The sequence below is a fragment of the Phyllostomus hastatus genome, unplaced genomic scaffold (genome assembly GCF_019186645.2).
Source record: "Phyllostomus hastatus isolate PE091 unplaced genomic scaffold, TTU_PhHast_1.1 phas_scaffold_216, whole genome shotgun sequence".
Classification (NCBI taxonomy): Eukaryota; Metazoa; Chordata; class Mammalia; order Chiroptera; family Phyllostomidae; genus Phyllostomus; species Phyllostomus hastatus.
This window is the reverse complement of record NW_025334018.1, coordinates 10,236,258-10,255,968: the sequence shown is the minus strand read 5'-3', so window position 1 is coordinate 10,255,968 and position 19,711 is coordinate 10,236,258. Positions and strand designations below refer to the sequence as shown.

The 19,711-nt window shown below is 46.5% G+C and overlaps 2 protein-coding genes across 8 annotated transcripts in view; one reads left to right on the top strand and one right to left on the bottom strand.

Annotated features, from left to right (window-relative positions):
• GDAP2 (ganglioside induced differentiation associated protein 2) overlaps positions 1-6,569 on the bottom strand; it is a 57,695-nt gene extending 51,126 nt beyond the window's left edge. The window contains exons 1-4 of one of the 7 annotated variants that reach the window (XM_045816656.1): positions 6,382-6,569; positions 6,158-6,244; positions 5,234-5,349; positions 3,028-3,143 (exon numbers count right to left, since the gene is read on the bottom strand). The gene's annotated coding sequence lies outside the window, so the exon portion shown is untranslated. The remainder of the gene's footprint in view (positions 1-3,027; positions 3,144-5,233; positions 5,350-6,157; positions 6,245-6,381) is intronic. The other 6 variants (XM_045816660.1, XM_045816655.1, XM_045816659.1 and 3 more) reach the window with 6 other exon arrangements.
• Positions 6,570-6,645: 76 nt separating this feature from the next.
• WDR3 (WD repeat domain 3) overlaps positions 6,646-19,711 on the top strand; it is a 29,920-nt gene continuing 16,854 nt past the window's right edge. Inside the window, exons 1-11 of the mRNA XM_045816755.1 lie at positions 6,646-6,713; positions 8,341-8,427; positions 9,900-10,101; positions 11,287-11,496; positions 13,987-14,105; positions 15,583-15,661; positions 16,431-16,526; positions 17,448-17,561; positions 17,747-17,848; positions 18,287-18,384; positions 19,453-19,560. Coding sequence (XP_045672711.1) covers positions 9,931-10,101; positions 11,287-11,496; positions 13,987-14,105; positions 15,583-15,661; positions 16,431-16,526; positions 17,448-17,561; positions 17,747-17,848; positions 18,287-18,384; positions 19,453-19,560 — 1,097 coding nt within the window. The 5' untranslated portion in view covers positions 6,646-6,713; positions 8,341-8,427; positions 9,900-9,930. The remainder of the gene's footprint in view (positions 6,714-8,340; positions 8,428-9,899; positions 10,102-11,286; positions 11,497-13,986; positions 14,106-15,582; positions 15,662-16,430; positions 16,527-17,447; positions 17,562-17,746; positions 17,849-18,286; positions 18,385-19,452; positions 19,561-19,711) is intronic.

The window sequence follows — 19,711 nt, the reverse complement described above, 5'->3', positions numbered from 1 at the left end:
TTTGCCAATAGGTCAGAGAGCTACTTCAGTAAAAAGGCAGATTCATCCATTCCACAAATCCCTGTGAGTGTCTCTCCTGTGTCAGGCATCGTAGGCACTGGGGACGCACTGGCTGAGGAAGAAGAGCAGTCCATGCCCTCACAGAGGTTGTGCCTCCTGGAGAACTGGTAAACCACAGTCAAACAAGCAAGCAGCTGTCTATCAGGATGACTGCAGGAAATGAGTACTGGGAGAGAAGTGGTGATAGTACGCGTAGAGAGCTAAATTCAGGAGAGAACCAGCCCCGTGAAGCCCGGAGGGTGTTCCAGGCAGAGGAAACAGCAAGTGCAAAGGCCAAAAGGGCAGCGGGGCTTGAGCCACTCCGGGAAGAGCACAGGGGTTGGTCTGGCTGGAGGAGAATGAGCTGGGCACGGAGTGGTAGGTGAGGAGGCTGCTGTGAGAGGGACAGGCCAGGTGACACCGTTTGTATTCCATAGTAAGTTTCGATCTCACCGTAAATGTAAGTGCATCTTGATGGAGATAATGACTTAATATAAGTGGCTTCTGAAGAGTATGCTAGGGGCCAAGAGTAAGGGTAGAGACCAGTAGAAAACAATTGCAGTAATTTATTGTATGTGAGACGGTGAGGTAGGTGGCCAGAAATGGTTGGATTTGGAATATATTTTAATGCTAGAGTCAACAAGATTTGCTAAATGAATATGAAAAGTGAGGGAAATGAACAGAATCAAAGATAACTCCTACATTTCTTGCTTGAGCAACTGAGTAGATGGTCATGGTATTTACAGAGAGGGGGAAGGCTGGAGAAAGTTGTGGAGTGAAGTGATAATCCATGTGTTTTTTCCTTTTATGTTGTTTGCATGTGTTAAGTATGAGATGCCCATTAAATGGCCAAGTATTTATGTCCAAACGTGCAATTGACTATATGAGGCTCGAGCTCAGAGGAGAGATCAGGCTGAAGATATAAACCTGGAACTCTCAGCATACAGACAGTATTTAAAGCTTTGGGAACTGGACAAAATCACCAAGAGAGAAAATGCAGACAGATACAAGAGATCCCAGGACTGAGCCCTAAAGCAGAATTCAGAGGTTGGAATGAGGACAGGTCAAACAATGAGATGTGGAAGGACTGACAAGAAGGGAAAGGACACCGGGAAAGTACAGCAGCCTCAAAGCCAAGTGAAGAAAGTAATTCAGGAGGAGAGGATCGGAAAGGATCAGCTACCTGAGAGGCTGAGGAACAGGGCTGAGACTTGATTGGTGGGTTTGGTAAACGGGAGGCTGCCAGTAACACTGAACACACGTTGAGAGCTGACCAGGGCATGGCAGCTGGCATGTGAGCTTCTCGAGAATGTTTCTGTGTGATCCTCATGTTTGTTGTTAAGAGCCGCGGAGAACAAACACGACCTTCTACACCTAATGCCTTGGTGTTTCTTGCTGAAGACGTGGGATGCTAACACTGCAGACATGGGAGTGAGCCACGGACCTGACACGCGTTGCTAACCCTGAACCAACACTGTGTGGTAGGAAACGATCGTTTATGGAGCTTTCAGAGAGGCCTTGTAGATTATTACACTGTTAATGGTGGAGTTGGACCTTGGTCCTTGCACTCAGATAAGAGAATTCAGAGCCAAGACTCTAGTGAAAGGTTTATTTAGCCCTTTTAGAAAGAAAGTCACAGAGGCAGAAGTGAGCCAGCTGGGCTGCATGGATGCCGGAAACAAGTTATAGGGACAAAAGAAGGACCCCTGGAGCTAAGGAGAAAGAAAGCAAAAGATACATGCCTAAGGGAAGAAAGGGGGGAAAGGCACAGGTGAGAGGGAGAGAGAGAGGGAGAGAGAGAGAGAGAGGAAGAGATAGAGAGAGGGAGAGAGAGACAGCACGTGAGCATGCACATTAGGGTTCCTGCTCTTCAGGGTTTGTTTTCTAAAAGCAGGAAACTTCAGGGGAGGTCTCAGGGGAGGATGTCAACAGAACATTCATCAGCTCTCCATTGTGTCCTCTCTGGGTCTGGTCTCTACTGACTGGTGGACACCAGGGTCGGGGGTTGCTGATCATCTAATGCTGATGTCAGCCATGGGGTCACTGCCTCTGGTTTTGCTTCTTTTCTGGGCCTGGAGCTGAAACAAAACTAAGGCCTAAATGTCACCTGAGTTTGACTAAAACTCTGTCTCTGTGGCTCTGTTCCCAGGATTATTCTACGCTGATCAGGGCCTCACGGTCCTGCGGGCTTAATGCTTAACTAAGCGAGTGGTCCTGCAAGGGCTTGTATGGGAGTGTTTGAGGCTGTTCTCCGCCCTCCTCGTTCCTCCTCAAAGCGGGTCTAAACTAAGGACATGCCAGGAGAGGAAAGGTCACCCTGGGGATGAGGTCCTAGCCTGTAACAACCGCTTCTCTAGTTCTGCCCCGGGCCAGGCACCCAGGACTTCCTGCCCTGGGGACGTTTGGTTCCTGGCCTCTCACTCCTCCTCCACTCGCGCCGGCCTAACTGCCTGCTCTGTCGACACCACGATAAAACTGCTCGACAGGATGCTTTGTGACATTAAGTACTCCTCTGACGTTACTTGGAAATAAACTAATTGTATCCAGAAGTTTGTATTTAGTGCACCCAATGGGCCTTTGAAATTGGAGGCACCACCAGTTCTGCTGACCTGTTCGCGAACATTCCGGCTTGAACTGCAAGGAGGCTGAGCGGAGGACGGACGCGGACCGCACTGGCCTTCCACTCGACTCCTCCTCTCAGAGACCGGACAGCACCAAGTCAGTTCTCCTTCACAGCTTGACCTCTCCTTCCCTCCAGCCCGCCTGTTCTCAAAGACTTTTCCTGCCCCGTTTCTTCAGAAATGTAAACTCCTGTTTTCACCACTTGACTTTTGAAAAGTAATCTGTTTTGCAGCTCTACTTCCTTTTCTTTCCTAACCCGAGCAGTTCTGCTCCCACCCTGTAACAATGCTAAGACCGCCCTTCCCACAGCAACAGTAGCTCCCCAAACGTCAAATCCCAAACAGTGCAACTTCTAGCTGCACTTACTATTGACTGTTCCCTTCCTGGAACTCTATTATCTTCCTTGACAGTACACACCAGGGGTTCTTCTTTATCTCCAAACTCATCTTGTCAGTGGAATGTGTTGGATCTTCTTCCCAGACCTTAAAAGCCATTGTGACCCAGGAGACAGCGGATGTTAAACCAGCAGTAACAGTCAGGGGGCTTTTCACGGGGCAGAGTTCGATGGCATTGTATGGGCAGTTAACCGAGGGGGAATTCTTTTTCAGTTCCAGCTCTAAACAGAAGTTCATTTTTCCAACCAAAAAGAAATGTCAATCCCCCTACCCCAACACACACACCTCGGCAACAAAGTGAATGGAGCCCCAAAGCCAAGCTGGGCAGGAAAATCTGATTCCTGATCCCAAAGGAACTGTGATTTTTAACATTCTTGGGGTCACAGACCCCTCTGAAAAATCACAGGAGTTAAAGACCCTTTCACCACCCAAAATGTGAGGACATGAGCTCATACAAGCACAGACTTGCAAATAACTTTGAGAGGGTTCCCAGACTCATTAAGAATCCCGGTGATGGGAAGAGCGGAGGGCTCAGGTGAGGAGGGAGAGTGGAGGAGGGGAAGGCTCCAGTGAGCTATGGCTATAGCCAGAATTTTGGATAAATGAGGAGCAAGATTTTTCACTGAAAATCAACTGATCAGTTCTGTACTTAAAACAGGTTCATAAGCAAACACTAAACTTTAGTATTAAACAAAAAAAAAGGCTCCTGAAAAAATCTATTTCTGTCCCAGGATCAAAAAGTCTACCTGGAACAAACAAGATTCCAGAATGGATCATACCTCTTTCTGTAGCCATGCTATCTTAAGGGTTATCTTCAGTACCCTCATGGATGAAGACCTGAAGACACTATGTATCCTTAATAACTGAAGTACATAATGAGTACGAATGGCTCTAACCACATTGTAGCTTCTCTTTTTTCTCAGTCTTGTCATCTTTTAGTTTAAGTCCTCATTAAAAAAAAAAACATTTTGTCATCCTTTATTTAAGAAGTCCTTCTAAATAGTGTTTTATGTGACTAACTGGATTGGCTAGAGAGATTAGATTTTTATTGTTCAAGACTGAACAGAGCCCTGGCTGGGTAGCTCAGTCAGTTAGAGCGTCATCCTGATATACCAAGGCTGCAGGTTCAATCTCTGGCCAGGTAGAACAACAAAATAGATGTTTTTCTCTCTCTCACTCTCTCTTTAAAAAAATTTTTTTTTCAAAGGACTGAATAGAATTAAGCTGAACATCTTGGATCGCTGTCTCCAAACAACCTGATAGCTGTCTGGATAAAAAGAAAACGGTATCATCTTCCACTGGAAAACAAGAACTCTAAATCTGTTCACTCGTTCTTCAGAATCCTTACACTGAGTAGACAGGGCTAGATAAAACTACAAACAGAATCATCCTTGCTTTTGACCTCCCTTTTTGACCAGCTTGATTTTCCCTCTTTTGCATAAATGACAGGTTTAACATTCTTTACCTTTTTGTATTTCAATATTTAAAACTTCAGGGTCCATTAGTTACTTGTGTACAATACCCCTACCCCAACATTTAAATAATTAGATCTACTACTTTTAAGTCATTCCATGCAAATGAAAATAATGGAAAAACAAACAAGTGTTCAAACATGTCAACAATAAATATAGTATAACAAAAACATTTCGAAGCCATGTCATTGGCTCAGGCCAAATTTAACACCATCATTCAAAAACATCCAAAGCACATGTTGTAACAGTGCGTTAGTCGTACCACATTCATATGAAAAGAGCTTTATTACTATTTCCAATTGTAAGTATCAATAAACTGAGCAACTGAAAACCCTTGTATAGTGTATGTATTGGGAATTTTGTAAAATGCATAATCTTAGCACTCAATCACAGTTACTCTTATACCAACTTTTATTAAAATATTTTTTCCATTTGTGGTTGTCCTTTCCTATAATATTTAACATTTAATATAAAAGAATTTTTAAGGTAAAATCATGACTCATTCAAATATAAAAATCAATATGTGTTCAAGATTTTATTTAACTCACAAGAGAACCAGGCAGATGAGAGATAAAGGCAATCCCAAAGCTGGGTACATTTAATAAGTCAGGAATATTGAAATGAATGTACAAAGTAGTAAAACTTCCACTGAGCCTCTAAGAGAACAAAACTTGCATGTTTAGACAAAAGGTATTCAGTACTGACCTTAGTTATCTACAATTTACACAGTTGTAAAATGGCTTTCTTGGAATCAGATAACCCAAGGTGTGTCATCCAGTTAATATCTAGGTGAGTAGTTTTCTACTGAAGCAGACACACATCTGTAATAATACAATGCACATCACCTATACGGCATATTAACCATACACACTTAAATGTTCCCTTTCCTACCAAACTTTTTGAAATAACAGACTGTCACAATTTCCTCACATTCATCCAACCCACGGCAATCTTGTTTCAAAACAGCTATACTGCTACATCTATCTACAGTCTCATGATACCCATTCTCTACTATTGCAATTTTCTTGAATACGGAAGACTAGCTGGACATGCCTTAAAAACTCAAGAAACTTCTGAAGAAAATCAGACAATGTAGATAAAAGTCTAATTTCTAGGCTAGCTGCAGACATCTTGCTCAGTAAGAGAAAACAGAGGCTTATTTCTCTTGTATAGCGTACGCGTTAGCTTTCATTTTCCACAGCTACGGACACCAGGATTCATTTCTAAACACTTCTATGCAGCCCAAGAGTGGGCAGAACTGCGAGAGAAAAAAGGTAATTCCCACTCGGTAACAGAGCACCTAAGCTTCAACTGCGGAGCAAGGAGGAATCAGCCCTGGTCACTTCCCCCTCAAGCGGTCAGAGAGCGAAAACACAAAGCCAGACCAATGTCACTCCAGGGACTGCGGGGATGCAGACAATTCGGCACGAAGGGCTTATCGCCCACCCAGCCCAGACTCGAGCTGCTCCCGGTTCGTGGAATGCCCCGTCGACCCCGGCGGCAACACAGACTCCACTCTGACGCTATAACCAGCAGGGCTCCCGACGCTCTATTATTTCACCTGCACCCCGGGGCGCGCGCCTCTCCCGTGACTCCAGCACCACTGTTCCCGTGCCCGCGTCTGCCTACCCTCTCTCTTCTCCTGGACAAGACGTCCCCGACAGCACCTCTGGCGAGCGGAACCCAACAGCTGGGGGAAGACGCGGCAGGCTCCTTCTACAGATTGACAGAACTGAACCCCACCCCGGACCCCTAGCCCGCGCCCCCAGCCGGGACCCAGCCCCCGCGCCTCCCGCCGCGCCCCCGGCCCGCTCGGCCCCGCCTCCCCTCCCGGCCTGTGCCCCGCCTCTCACAGCACTCAAGCGGTCCCATCCGGGCGGCAGGCGAGGCGGGTTAAGCTCCTCGTAGAAAGCCGCCGAGCGGCATTCGGACCACCCTTCCGAAAGCTCGGCGGGTAAGGAGAGTCAAAGTGCCAGGAAGCTGGAGCGACCAGCTGCAAGATCTCTGGACTGCGAAACACTGACTTCCGTTCCCCAGTCGGCGCTCGCCTATCAGATGCCGGGTCTTACGTTATTTCCGCCTCGGAGGCTCTGGCAACGCCGGGCGGAAGAGGGTCCGGGAGCAGTGCCGGAAGGGGTGGGTCCGTGGGCGGGTCCGAGCGTCAGGGAGCCTCGTGGAGGTAGAGGTGAGTGTGGGGAAGTGCGGCGGCGGAACGCCTTTGGTCCGCTACTCTAGCTTGGCTGGTTCTGGCTGAGTCCCTCGTGGTGCCTGCAGCGAGCGAGGCGGCGGTGGGAATTGGCGTCGGTCCCTGGGGTGGAGGGATACCTGGACGATCGCGCACCCCACCTCCATACCTGGAGGCCGCCCGCCTACGCCCGGGGCTGGCTCGTGCCGAATAGTGCCTCCTGACCCCGTGCGTACACTAGCCCGCCTGAGGATGCTCCGGCAGTGTTGTCCGTGTGCAGAATCCCTCTCACCCTCTCTTGATTGATGAATCAGTTTAGGGACGTCTGATGACTATTACCACGCCCCAGCCCTTCGGTGCATTGTAGAAGCAACATGTTTTGAGGGGGCTGTGTGTTAGGAAGCAGGGATGGTAGGGTTGCCGGGGAAAGTTAGGTCGTGAGCTCTCTCCAAAAGGCATGGAGACCTGTGCCCATGAGACAAGTGATCGATGCCGCGTTGTATGGAAGATGAGTATTGAGGCATTGGAAAAGGCTGCGAGAGTTGGACCAGCCCCGAAGGAAGTGGGACTCAGGATAACGTTGATTAAAATAGACGGGAGAATGCTTGTTGTTTTAGGTGACAGGAACTATACAAGGCAAGGTGGCAGGACAAGGAAGAAAACCAATTAGCTTGACGAGAGAATAAAGAGGGATAGGTAGGATGAGTTCTTGGAAACTGCAAACAATTTAGCCTTTTCAAGGGTTTTGGGGTAGGGACAGTGTATGTGAAAAGGTTAGGATGGTAATATTATGACTTTTATACCTAAAATCAAGTAGCTATACTACTTTAAAAAATTTATTTATTCATTTTCAGAGAGGGGAAGAGAAGGAGAAAGAGAAATATCAACGTGTGGTTATCTCTCACGTGCCCTGGCACTGGGGACCTGGCCTGCCACCCAGGCATGTGCCCTGACTGGGAATCAAACCAGTGACCCTTTGGTTTGTGGCCCACTCCCAATGCACTGAGCTACACCAGCCAGGGTAGTATTATGACTTTTAAATGAAAAGAGTAAAAAACATGCCAGTGGAGGTGCTAGATGGGAAACTAGTGCAGGAGCTCAGTGATAAAAAGAGAACAGAAAGTGGAAAGAGGGAAAAGGATCCCACTTCAGAGAAACAATCAACTAGGTGGAAATTTCTGACAATAGAGGACAGAGGCAAAGAGAAGCAGTTTAGCGTAGTGGTTAAAAGAAGAAATTTTGGAGGTGGACGGGATTGCAATCTGGCTTTGCCACTTAAAACTCACTGCATGTATTCATGCTAGCGGTTTCACTCTCTGCCTAGGGTCCTGGTGTTAAAGTAGGGGTAAGAACAAAACCTACCTTGAAGGTTACAGTGAAGAATTTTTTTGTGCTTATATTTACAAGGTGCTAGGTGTTTTTCTAAGTGCTTTACATATATTAGTAACCCATTCAATAAATAAATTGCTATGTGTAACTAAACAACTATGTGTGTTTACTCAGTTACATATCAGTTACCATATACAGACAGTCCCAACTTAGGCTTTTTCTATTTTACCATGGTGCAAAGATGATACACATTCAGTAGAAACAATACTTTGGATTTTGAATTTTGATCTTTTCCCAGGTTAACTAAGTACATGCCGAATGGTCTTCTCGTGAGTTGGGCGGTAGCAGTGAGCTGCAGCTCCCGGTCAGCCACGTGACCACAAAGGTAAACTACCCGTTGTGCCCAAATAGGCTGCTGTAAGTGTTCTGTGCACATTTAAGGGAGGCCGGGCTGAGCTGTGATGTTTGGTAGGTTAGGTGCATTAACTGTCTTCAATGTACAATAGTTTCAACTTACAATGAATATATTGGGATGTTCCCCCCATTGTAAGTTAGGAAGCATGTGTAGTAAGCACTCTTTAAGTCTTGGCTGCTATAATAATATTTTTTGTTAAGGAGCCAACAGCTTCTACAGGGTTTTAAGCCTGAGTGGCTAGGAGGTTTCCATTTCTGAAAGTCACAAAAAAATAAGAGGGGTTCAGGAAGCAAGGTAGGTTTGGTTTTAGACATGTTAAATGGGATGCTGCAAAGTATTCGAGCGGGGATGTCTAGTTAGTAATCACGGGTGTGGACAGAACTGGAAATAGAGGTGGGACTCCCTGGGCGGAAGTGGGCTGTGTAACATCTCCCAGGGCAGTGCTGCGGGAAGGTTTGGTAGATAGCCTGAAACCATCGTGAGGACCAGCTGCAGGGAAGGAAGAAGGTGAATGGGGAAAGTACCCATCAGATGGCCCAAGTTACTTGGATTACCACCTCGCTGACACTCACTCTCCTTGATTTTTCACTGGCTTTGTGTTGGTTCCTATGATGAGGAAAAGGGGGCCACTAAGCTGCTTGGGAGATTCGAGGTCTGCACTTCACTTTGTATCAAGAGCAGATGGGCTTGGCTTGTCATCTCTTTCATGTATCGTCTTGAGTATCCATAACCAGTGTTTTCCGTGGATTTGATTTAGTGCAAGAACTACAGTGTCTTTCTAAGATAGTGTGCCAAGTGCCGTACCCTTTTCTGTGCCAAGGGGAGGTGGCAGCCCTGACTTGGCAATCAAGGGCTATGTTAGGACAGTAGATCTCAAAGCGAAGAACCAAAAAAAGCTTGGGCTCCCCCAGACGTACTAACTCGACATAGACTTTGGGGAGGGGAGGGAGCAGTGGGTCCCTGCCATGTGTTTTAAGAAGCCCCCAGAGGATCTGGGTACTTGCTGGGGTTTGAGAACCACTGTGCCAGAAGGTCAGTGCCGCGAGGCCAGGTATTTTGTTTTCCCGTGTCTTTGGCACCTACAGCAGTGCCCGTCTAATTAGTGAGTCTGCAGGAAATGTTCCCCAGTATGTATTTTTAGTCTCAGGCTCCCAGTCTCAATGTAAAAACTTAGATGGGGGTCGAATGGGCAGAAGCTAGTTGCTCAGCTGCACTGAGGCCCTGTGTCGGGTGTCTGTGAGAGGGGCGTGGCAGTGTCACCCGTCTGCAGCTCGACAAACAAGGGCGTGCATGTTGAATCATCAGTGAATAAAAAATTAAGATGTCCAGGTATTTTATGTCACGATTTATATAGGTTCACCACATGAGAAACAGTTGGTGTTTGCTAGCCTCCCAGAACCAGGGTGCCCAAAGAACTGAGTTGTCTTCATTTGCCTGTGCAGCTGCCTCGCCTCTGGTCTCCGACCTTTCGACATGGGTCTCACCAAGCAGTACCTGCGCTATGTGGCTAGTGCAGTCTTTGGCCTAATCGGCAGCCAGAAAGGTAATATTGTCTTTGTGACCCTTCGTGGTGAAAAAGGACGCTATGTGGCAGTGCCAGCCTGTGAACACGTCTTCGTCTGGGACCTAAGGAAAGGAGAGAAGGTGAGCCAGAAGTCCCCAGGGTCGGTGTGGACGTGTGCGTGTGTGAGGGTGGAGAGGCAGAGGAGCGAGTGCTCTGATTTATCAGGCAGAGGTTTTTTAGGTGTGCGCCCCTGGGAGGGACATCTTGGTGCAGGGAGGGGGGGGCGGGGGGTAGAGAAGGCCGGGTATCAGGTTCTCTGGTGTCGTTCTGCACGGAATTCTGAGAACCACAACCAAAGAGGAGCTTACTGCTTAGGTATCTATTTGTAGTGATATTTACAGGTCATTATTTGTAATTGTTATTCCCCACGTTTGTCCCTAACTTACCACTTCTCTATTTGCAGCTGCGTCTACTTGCCCTTGCGACCAGTTACAAGATTTAGGCATTTAAAAGGCATAGTTCTCTGCTATGTTGACTGAATCTTTTTTTACTTATACAGATGAGGCCCAGGGTTGTTAAGCTAGCCTTTAATACTTTATGCAGTTCTAAATTCCATAAATCTACCACTTCTGCCAAACCCCACACAGGCATTTTGACCTTGCCTGCTCACTGTGGCTCCCAAGAGGTTAATACATTGATACTTGTTGCTGCACTGAGTCCTTTAGGGATACAACATGATAGTACTCTGGTGCCTTGTAGGTTGGTTTCTTAGAAGATGAGGCCCTGTTAGTGCAAGGCTGTGTTTATAACCCTTTATGGGAAATCATTTCGTGCTGGCATAGAGTAAGGATTTAGTAATTCATTCCATTGCCTGGGGAATTTTTGCATGTCTTATGCTAATGTGGAGCTTCAGATAAAGTAATTTTACTTTTCCTTGAATGCTTTCTTTGCCCACTATAAATAGTAATTCCTACCTTAAAGAACTTCAGATGGATTGTAGAGTTTCATTTATGAGTGATTTGGAGTTATTGGTGCTTTTCCTTTTTTTAAAAAAGGTTTTATTTATTTAATTTTGGAGAGGGAACGGAGGGAGAAAGAGAGAGAAACATCAATGTGCGGTTGCTGGGGGTCATGGCCTGCAACCCAGGCATGTGCCCTGACTGGGAATGAAACCTGCCACACTTTGGTTCACAGCCCGCGCTCAATCCACTGAGCTACGCCAGCCAGGGCTGGTGCTTTTTGTTTTATGGTGAATGATTATTCCCACACTTTCCCCTGGTGACTCGCTTAACTCCTGTACTTTTTTTTTGATTCTGTGATTTCAGATCCTCATCCTTCGGGGGCTGAAGCAGGAAGTCACGTGCTTGTGCCCCTCCCCAGACGGGCTGCACTTGGCTGTGGGCTATGAGGATGGGTCTGTTCGCATCTTCAGTCTCCTGAGTGGGGAGGGAAACGTGACCTTCAATGGGCACAAAGCTGCCATCACCTCCCTGAAGTATGATCAGCTAGGAGGCAGGCTGGCTTCGGGATCCAAGGTGAGACCTTGTATCGGGTGCCCAGACTGAGCTCTGGTAAAGGAGTGTCAGGCCTGTGCTTGTGTGGGACTTGCACAGAAGTTGTTGGGGAGACGGTGGGCACGTCGTGTACAGAACAGGGACGATGGCTGAGATGGAGTGAGAAGGACGGGTCTGAATTGGGGGTCTTTGTGCTCCCCGTCACATTATCCAATCAGAGCCTGTTAACTACGGGAGCGCAGAGAGGATGCGCGTGGTCAGTGCTGCGTAACATCGGTGCAGAAGTGCTACCCAAACAGTGCACAGCGCAAACACTGGGTTGGAAAAGGAGAGACAAAATGAGAATTCTTTTCTGATGAGTTTGGTAAGATGGGTAGCTTTCCTACATCTCAAAGTTAGAAAATACAATGTAAAAGATTCCACTTATAATTGCATATTAAATAACAGAAAAATACTGGGAAACTGGAGAATGTAACAGAAGGCTTGAGTAGAGGCACGCCCTTGAATGCGGAGACAAAGTATCGAAAAGATGCTGGTGTTTTCTGATTAACTTGACAGTAAAAGGAACTTAAATATCCCCACAGGTTCTCATTGTTTTTAGAATGTGATCAAATGATTTAGAAGCATATATGAAAAAAAGAGTCAGAAACACCAGAATTTTGGGAAAGAAGACTAATAAAAAAGGGTTTTAGTTTTGTTTTCCCCTAGGGTTAGATTTTTTTAGGAGATTTCATATGTTAAAATGCATTATGATGCCATAATTTAAAACATATTTTAATCTGCTATCGATACAAAATAGGTTATTACAACCTAATGAGAGTCCCAGAGACAAATCTGCTTTTCTATTCCTAGTTAGTATATTTTAGAGATACTTCTGATGAGTAGAAAAATGATGGATAACTTATAAAACGTTCCTCAATTGGCTATGTGGGGAGATATTTAAATGAAGTTAAAGCTTTACCTCATTCCATGCACTAATATGAGCCACAATTAAAGACAAACGCTATGGAGCAGGAAGTATTTTAAGTAAACTAGAAGATACATGAGTAAGTGTTCGCCTGATATGGAGGTGGAAAAGGACTTTGAGCACATCAGGAAAAAGGGCACTATAAGGGAGAAAAGACCGGTGGATATAGATACTTAAATTTAGGACATCTGTACATTGGAAAATACACAGGGATGTTGTTTAGGGTGAATCCTAAGAGTTCGCATCACGGGGAGAAAATATTTTTTCTTTTTTTTTCATTGTCTCTTGGTGAGAAAGGGTGTTAGCCCACCCTGTCCGGTCACCATTTCACAGCCTGTGCACGTCACACCGTCGGGCCGCAAGCCTGAGACCCGTCCAGGGATGTCGGCCACTTTGTTCTCAGTACAACGGGGCGGGGGGAGCGGGGAGGGAGGTACAGGACAAAGACAAGGGAACGTGTATAATATTTTCAACATCAAAAGGAAGGATTAATATCATCTGTCTCTTAACTAAACTTACAATCAAGTGAGAAATAAGACCTATGTAGACAAAAGTCATGACTCGGCAGTTAAAAGAGGTGCAGGTGGCCAGTCATGGCCACAGACCAGGTACAGGATCTCTCACTGGTACCCAGAAATTCATGTCAAAGAAGGATCGAGGCAGCATTTTTAACTTGTGAAATCGGCGTGGTTTTGGGGAGACCGATGATGCTCAGAGCCCATGCCATGGGGAAGTAGGCAGTGTCGTCCACACCCCGGTGGACTCAGAGGTCGGCACAGCCTCTCTGGAGAGCACCTTGATGGTGTGAATTACAGACCTGAAAAATAGAGATACCTTTTACCTGGAGAACTTCCCCTCAGAGTGTTTATTTTGGTCATAGATATATATAAAGATTTATGTGCAAGAATGTTCGTTTTCACATGTTTACAATGGTAGAATACTGGAACTACCCGAATGGCTAAAACAGAAAAAAATTTAAATAAATTAGGGTGTATCTTTAGGATTATTGTGACTGAAAAACGAGAGAAGCTTGGAAGGATATGAAAAATGGGAATATAGTAAATGGAAAAGGTGGAAAGGTTTGAAAATCACAGGAACAGCATGGTGCCAGTTTTCTACCGGGAAAGCAGCAACCTGGGTATGCAGGGTCCGGCACCAGTAATGCCCCTTGTTCGCTACAAAATCAGAAGCATGTACTTCTGTAACATAACAGCGTCACACTCAAGCACACCGTAGGACATTTTAGGTGCAATGCTCACATTAGAACTGTGCATTATTCTACATATTTTTGTACCCTGCCAACCACTCAAGCAGACCTTCCGCCAGACTGGTATTCACAAAAACTGGAACATAAAACAAGATGCCTGCGGTCATTGTATCTGGAGGGCAGAATTAACTGGTTTTTATTCCTCTGTACTCTTCCGTGTGCTTTCCAAGTTTTCCACAAGGACTGTAGATTGCCTTTCTCACAGAAACATTGCGTCCCGTCGTCAGGCCCCACGTGGTGAAGGGAACGCTTCCCTTGTGTTGTTCGATCCCTTTAGGACACGGACATCATCGTGTGGGACGTCATCAATGAGAGTGGCCTCTACCGGCTCAAGGGGCACAAGGACGCCGTCACACAAGCGTTGTTCCTACGAGAAAAGAACCTGCTTGTTAGCAGGTAAAGAAATAAGTTTCACTTCCAGCTCTTTTCTAGGTGAACTCACCGGAGAGGGTTTTAAAGGGAGTTTGCTCCGTTCCTTACTCGTTTCTCGGCCTTCCACTCTAGCTCCTGCGGTGCCTTCCTCTGTTCTCCGGCTCTCCCGCTCCTCCCCCCTCCCCCCAGGGTCATAGCAGCCACCCAGAGTTATTTATAGCATCGTCCAGTTCCGCTTCCTGATCTGTCACTATTTTCCCCTGATACCAGCTTTTCCGTGTTCCTTAGCCTCTTGACCTGCCTTCTGTGGCATGAGCTGTCCACTCTCTGGACCCAGACAGTCAGGAACGCACAAAAGGAAGCAGTGGGCCCACGTGACTGCCAAGTGTTTGACTCGGCCCGTCTTTTGAGAAGAAATGTACTTCGCATTTGGGCTTTCTGACATTTGTTAGGTTGAACCCTTTGAAATTTTCATTTGTGTGGGTCAAAATGATAGGTTGGGTATCAGCAGTTTCATATTAACCTAACATAGTAACTATCATTCTGAAGAAATGGCCCCCCAGGAAGGTTTGGGGCGCTGAGGTTGGCCAGGCAGTAGTTAGCAGAGCCGCAGGGACGGCTCAGAAGTGGTGGAGGGGCAGCAACCGCTGTGCCGGGGCGGCCGGTGCCCTGGGGAGGATGCGGGACAGCGCGGTCCCTGCAGACGGCAGGTTCAGAGCGGGAACCAATCACTGCAGCTCCATGGGACGTAGGAGCCACAGCTCAGGGAACGTAAAGGAAGTGGGGCTGTGTAGGAAAGACTTTGTAAATTGGGTTTTAGTTTTTTTTTCCCCCCACTGTGGTCATGAAGGAGGATTTCATTAACTTTGCATTCATGAGGAAGCAGGGGAGAACAGCGGTCACTGGCAGAGAAATTAAGAGCCACTTCATGGGAGGTTTTGAGAATAATGCTGAGGAGCCTGATTTGGGGTCTGTAGAGAACCCTGAACAGGTGGGAACCTGGCAAATCGAGATGATCTGAGAGTGTTGGCTGTGACAAGGGAGCAGGAACGGGCAGAGAGGCCAGCTGAGGAGCTGTCAGATAACCCTGGCAGTACGACTTCCGTTCGGGAGGTGCCCAGAAATGGGGTGGGGGGAATGAAGGATGAGTGACGTCACGGAGCTGGCATTTCCAGGATGAGGAGCCTGACGACTCCGGAGCAGGCGCGGTCTGCGGAGCGTCTGTGTTGGACGGTGTGCAAGGGGTTCGTGCCGTGACAACGAGACTGACAGGCAACAGACCAAGTCACTTTCGTGTTTATGGGTGAAACATTATTTTCTGCCTACATAGCCACATGGAGAGTTCAGATCCTTTACTTTTTCAAGGAAAGCTTGGGTAGGATAGCAACATTGGGTGTTATTGCTGTGTGTTATCTTTTCAAGGCTACATGAATGAGACCTTGATCTCCCTGTTGGTGTTGCAATTCTTCCTAATGAGAGTTTTTCCTGTTTCTTCTTTCAGTGGGAAAGATACCGTGGTGAAATGGTGGGACCTTGACACCCAGCACTGCTTCAAAACGATGGTGGGCCACCGAACTGAGGTACGGGTCGGCCGCCGGGCCCAGGGAAGGGAGGGCAAGGCCGGGGAGAGGCTGGTTTCCTCTCTGGTCCCTTCATGGCTGCCGGAATCATCGAGAGACAAAAGTCAATGTGGTGGAGGAAGTACCAGCCATCAGAGCAGATACTGGCATTTACTAAAAATTGGCCTTTGGATAAATTTTTAATCCGTGAATATGCAAATGGTAGTCCTTATACTCATTACCTGAACATAGATCTCTTCAGTAGAGATCACGAAATATAATATACCTTTGCATCTTACTCTGTGCTTTGTTCGCACTAGGCTTTCAGAAACACCTAGAGTATATGAGGAGAAAAAGCTGGTTAGATTCTCTGGTTATTGATTTGCAGCAGTGCTGCTATTCTTACTGTTTAGTTTTTGGATATTTGAGGCTGAACATTATATAATAGATATGAATGGAGCTCCTTTTACTTGCAAGGCAAAGAAAGATCAGACTTAAAAGTCTTCACTGAGTGGGCTCTCGTTAGGATTTATGCTGAACAGCCATGCTGTAAATTTAAGGACGGGACTGCAGGGGAATGTCTAGTTGTCACATGGACAAGTTTTACCACGGGCCATTCTTCCTTTGTAACAGTGGAATTCTTCTTAGTATGTGTTGAAAGGGTTGCCTTGATCCTAGCTTCTGCAAATGCCAAAGAGATTTCACTACAATATACTAAAATTTGGGCTGTAACATCGTTCATCTTAGAGTCTTAAAAGTTCTGTTATTTGAATCTGCTTATACGCTGTAGGTGTGGGGCTTGGTTCTGGTGTCAGAAGAAAAGCGACTCATCACGGGAGCCTCTGACAGTGAGCTGAGGGCTTGGGACATCGCCTACCTGCAGGAGGTAATTGCTTGTTTCCGATTGGGCGCCCAGGTGCCTGTCTTGGTTAGCAGGTTTAGAGGCTCATTGACTTTAGAGTGAGATGTAATCTTTGAGTCATTCACACGGCATCATGGGAACTGCAGAAATGCCATCACATCGATAACCTGCCACCTGCAAAGAGACTCCATTCTGCGCTCCACGGCCCTCAGTGACTTGGGCTCAGAAGGATGGCTTTGGGCGTATAGCTTCTGGGGATGCTCATGTTTTAGTTCAGGGGATTCTTAGCCTGATATTTCTGGACCTTTGGGTACCCATGGTGGAGTTCAGATACCTGTGGCCCTTTCTCCTCAAACAAAAATCTATGTAAAGCTTGTGCATTTATAAATGTGTATTTTCTGAGAAGATCTCTTGCTTTCTCTCAGATCCTCAAAGGTTGTGTGAGGAGAAAAGGTTACGCCCCTTAGCAGTAGCTGCAGTCAGGTGTGTGGTGTGTGCAGTAGCCATTCCAGTGGCTTCTGCATCAGTAGGCTTATTTTTTCTTTATTTAAGGAAAAAATGTAACCTCCTTTGCAATGCCTTTGCAATTCTGAGTGCCAGTTAAAATCTTTCCCTCTAGACTACAGTAGATCTTTCGGCTGAGAAGGTTTAAAAAGTTAATGAAGAGTCTGTCATCCTTTTGTCTGACTCTTGTTGCTAAACAACAGTCCTCAGAAACTCTGGAAAGCTATTGGAGATAGTAGAGCGAAATAGTGTTTGGTTCGCATTTGTCCAGGTCAGTTTTTAGTATGTTCCGATAGATGTCCTTTCCTTGAAGAGGTCCGATCGGAGAGATCACTCAGGGAAAGTTATCTGTGGCCCACAGGAAAGGTTTCTAAGTCATTAGGGTTAAGGGTCACCTCCTGGGACGCATTCTTTTCAGATTTTCCTACTTTTATAAAACAGATTGAAGATCTGGAAGAACCAGAGCCCAAGAAAATGAAGGGGCCTGCCCCCAGAACACAGGACCTGCAGGACGCAGAGGACGGCGCCCTCGAGACGGATGAAGCTCCCGAGGATGTAACTCACTCGTGTTTCTTATCTTTAATTGAGCTGAGTGGTGGGAAGGGTGAAGATTGTCTCTAAATTTGGAACGCCCGTCATCCTTGTAGGGAATATCTGTATCATCTGCATTTCTTGGAATCATGTCTTTTCAGAGGTTCAGCAGAACTTACATTAACCTTCACGTGTTGCTTCTTCTGTAGCGCATCCTTACATGCAGAAAAGTTGGTTCCATCATGCGGGAGGGAAGGGACAGAGTCGTGAACCTCGCAACCGACAGGACGGGCAGGATTCTCGCCTGCCATGTGAGTACCAGACTAGGGGAAAGTAACAGGGATGAGGTTGGTTTTTTCAGAGACCGGTCCTTTCATGTGGGCAGTGTGGAGATGAGTTTTTCTCTGGCCGTGTTAAGAAATCATTACATGATCCTGTGTGGACCTGTAATCCCTGGCTTCTGAGAGCATAATGAGAACAGTAATTGCTGTAATTGTTCTTATTAGCAACCATTCATTAGGTACTTGCTTTTCTAAGAGGTTTAAAAGCACTAACTCAGAGCAGTGCTGTGAATAGGCAGCAGTGTCCACCCCCGTCACAGCGGGGACAGGGAGCCCAGGGAGACTGAGCTGTCCGAGGGGCCGCCACCAGAGAGGGGAGAAGACGATTCGTCATGGTGTGGTCCTCACTGGGAAAGAGCGGCATCACAGATTGCCCGTCCTGGACTACATCGGCCTTTGTCTTTCTAGGGAGCCGATTCCGTGCTGGAAGTGTTCTGTATCCTTTCCAAAGAGGAGATTCAGAAGAAGATGGATAAGAAGATGAAGAAGGCGAGAAAGAAAGCCAAGTATGTTTCTTTAACACTTATGAACAATCAAGTATTCAGCGCCTCATAGTACTCATGGAAAAACTGGGTTTTTTTAGGACACATTTACTCTATTACCAATTACTGTTAAAAGCTGGAAATTTTGTGGCATGCTTGAGTCTAGGTTTTAAATTTATACTCTGTAGTACAGCTTTATAACTAGTTCCCTCCTGAGTCTTGAACCCAGAGCCACACTGAAGTAGAAAGACCATACAGATTTTTAAAAATAGTTTCTAAATGCGCATAGCTCAGTGGATTGAGCACGGGCTGGGAACCAAAGTGTCCCAGGTTCGATTCCCAGCCAGGGTGCATGCCTGGGTTGCAGGCCACAGCCCCCAGCAACTGCACATTGATGTTTCTCTCTCTCTATCTCCCTCCCTTCCCTCTCTAAAAATAAATTAAAAAAAAAACACATTTCCTTTAAAAAAAATAGTTTCTAAATGCTTTAATTCTCAGAGGCTAGCTGTGTGTCCTCAGTGACAGCAGTCTGTCCTAATGCTAACCCTCGGGACTATGAGGAGGCTGGTTGGATGGTTATGTTTGAAGTTTAGAGGCGATATAACCCCGTAATAGGTCATTCATTGTAAGTATTGAAATCAGTTCCTCAGTGGCTGAAATTCATCAAGTCTCAAAGAAATAAAAAGTGGTCTGACTTGGCAACTCTTGAAATCTCCAGTTTATCTGACGTTGATTGCATTGGTAAGTGTAGGTTAATGAGTTTTCTAAAAGTCCTGAAGCTAGAAAATCGGCCAGAAACATTTCCATGGAATACGGCAGAACAAAGACTTGTCCCAGGAAACTGTGTGGGCTGTTACACCCAGAATCTGTTTGCTGAGAATAGCCCTTCAGTGGAATAACACCGTGTACTTATGATGCTGTAGTTCACAGAGCACTTCTACACACACTGCGTGTGAATTCTCACGGTGACCCTGTGTGGTTAGTGACCCTCCAAGATCACACTGATTACTGGTGTCCACCAGAACGTGACTAAAGTAATAGCAAAGCTGCTTCTAGGAAAGTGGTAGTGTGACTGTCTTTTTCTCCCTCTAGATTAAACTCTGGCAAAGGGGAGGAGGAAGACCTGGAAGTCAGTGTTGAAATGACTCTGCAGGATGAAATCCAGCGGGTGACCAGCATCAAGACTGCTGCCAAGATCAAGTGAGTGCAGACGCCGCACGCGGAGTGCCCAGGGCTCTGGAGTGCTGTGGGGTAGTGAGCTGCAGAGTCGTGTGGGCTTTGTCACGCCCTTCGGGAGCGGTCTGCACGAAGTACGTGTTTGGGGACAGTGATCGCGAGACGCCCGTGCCAA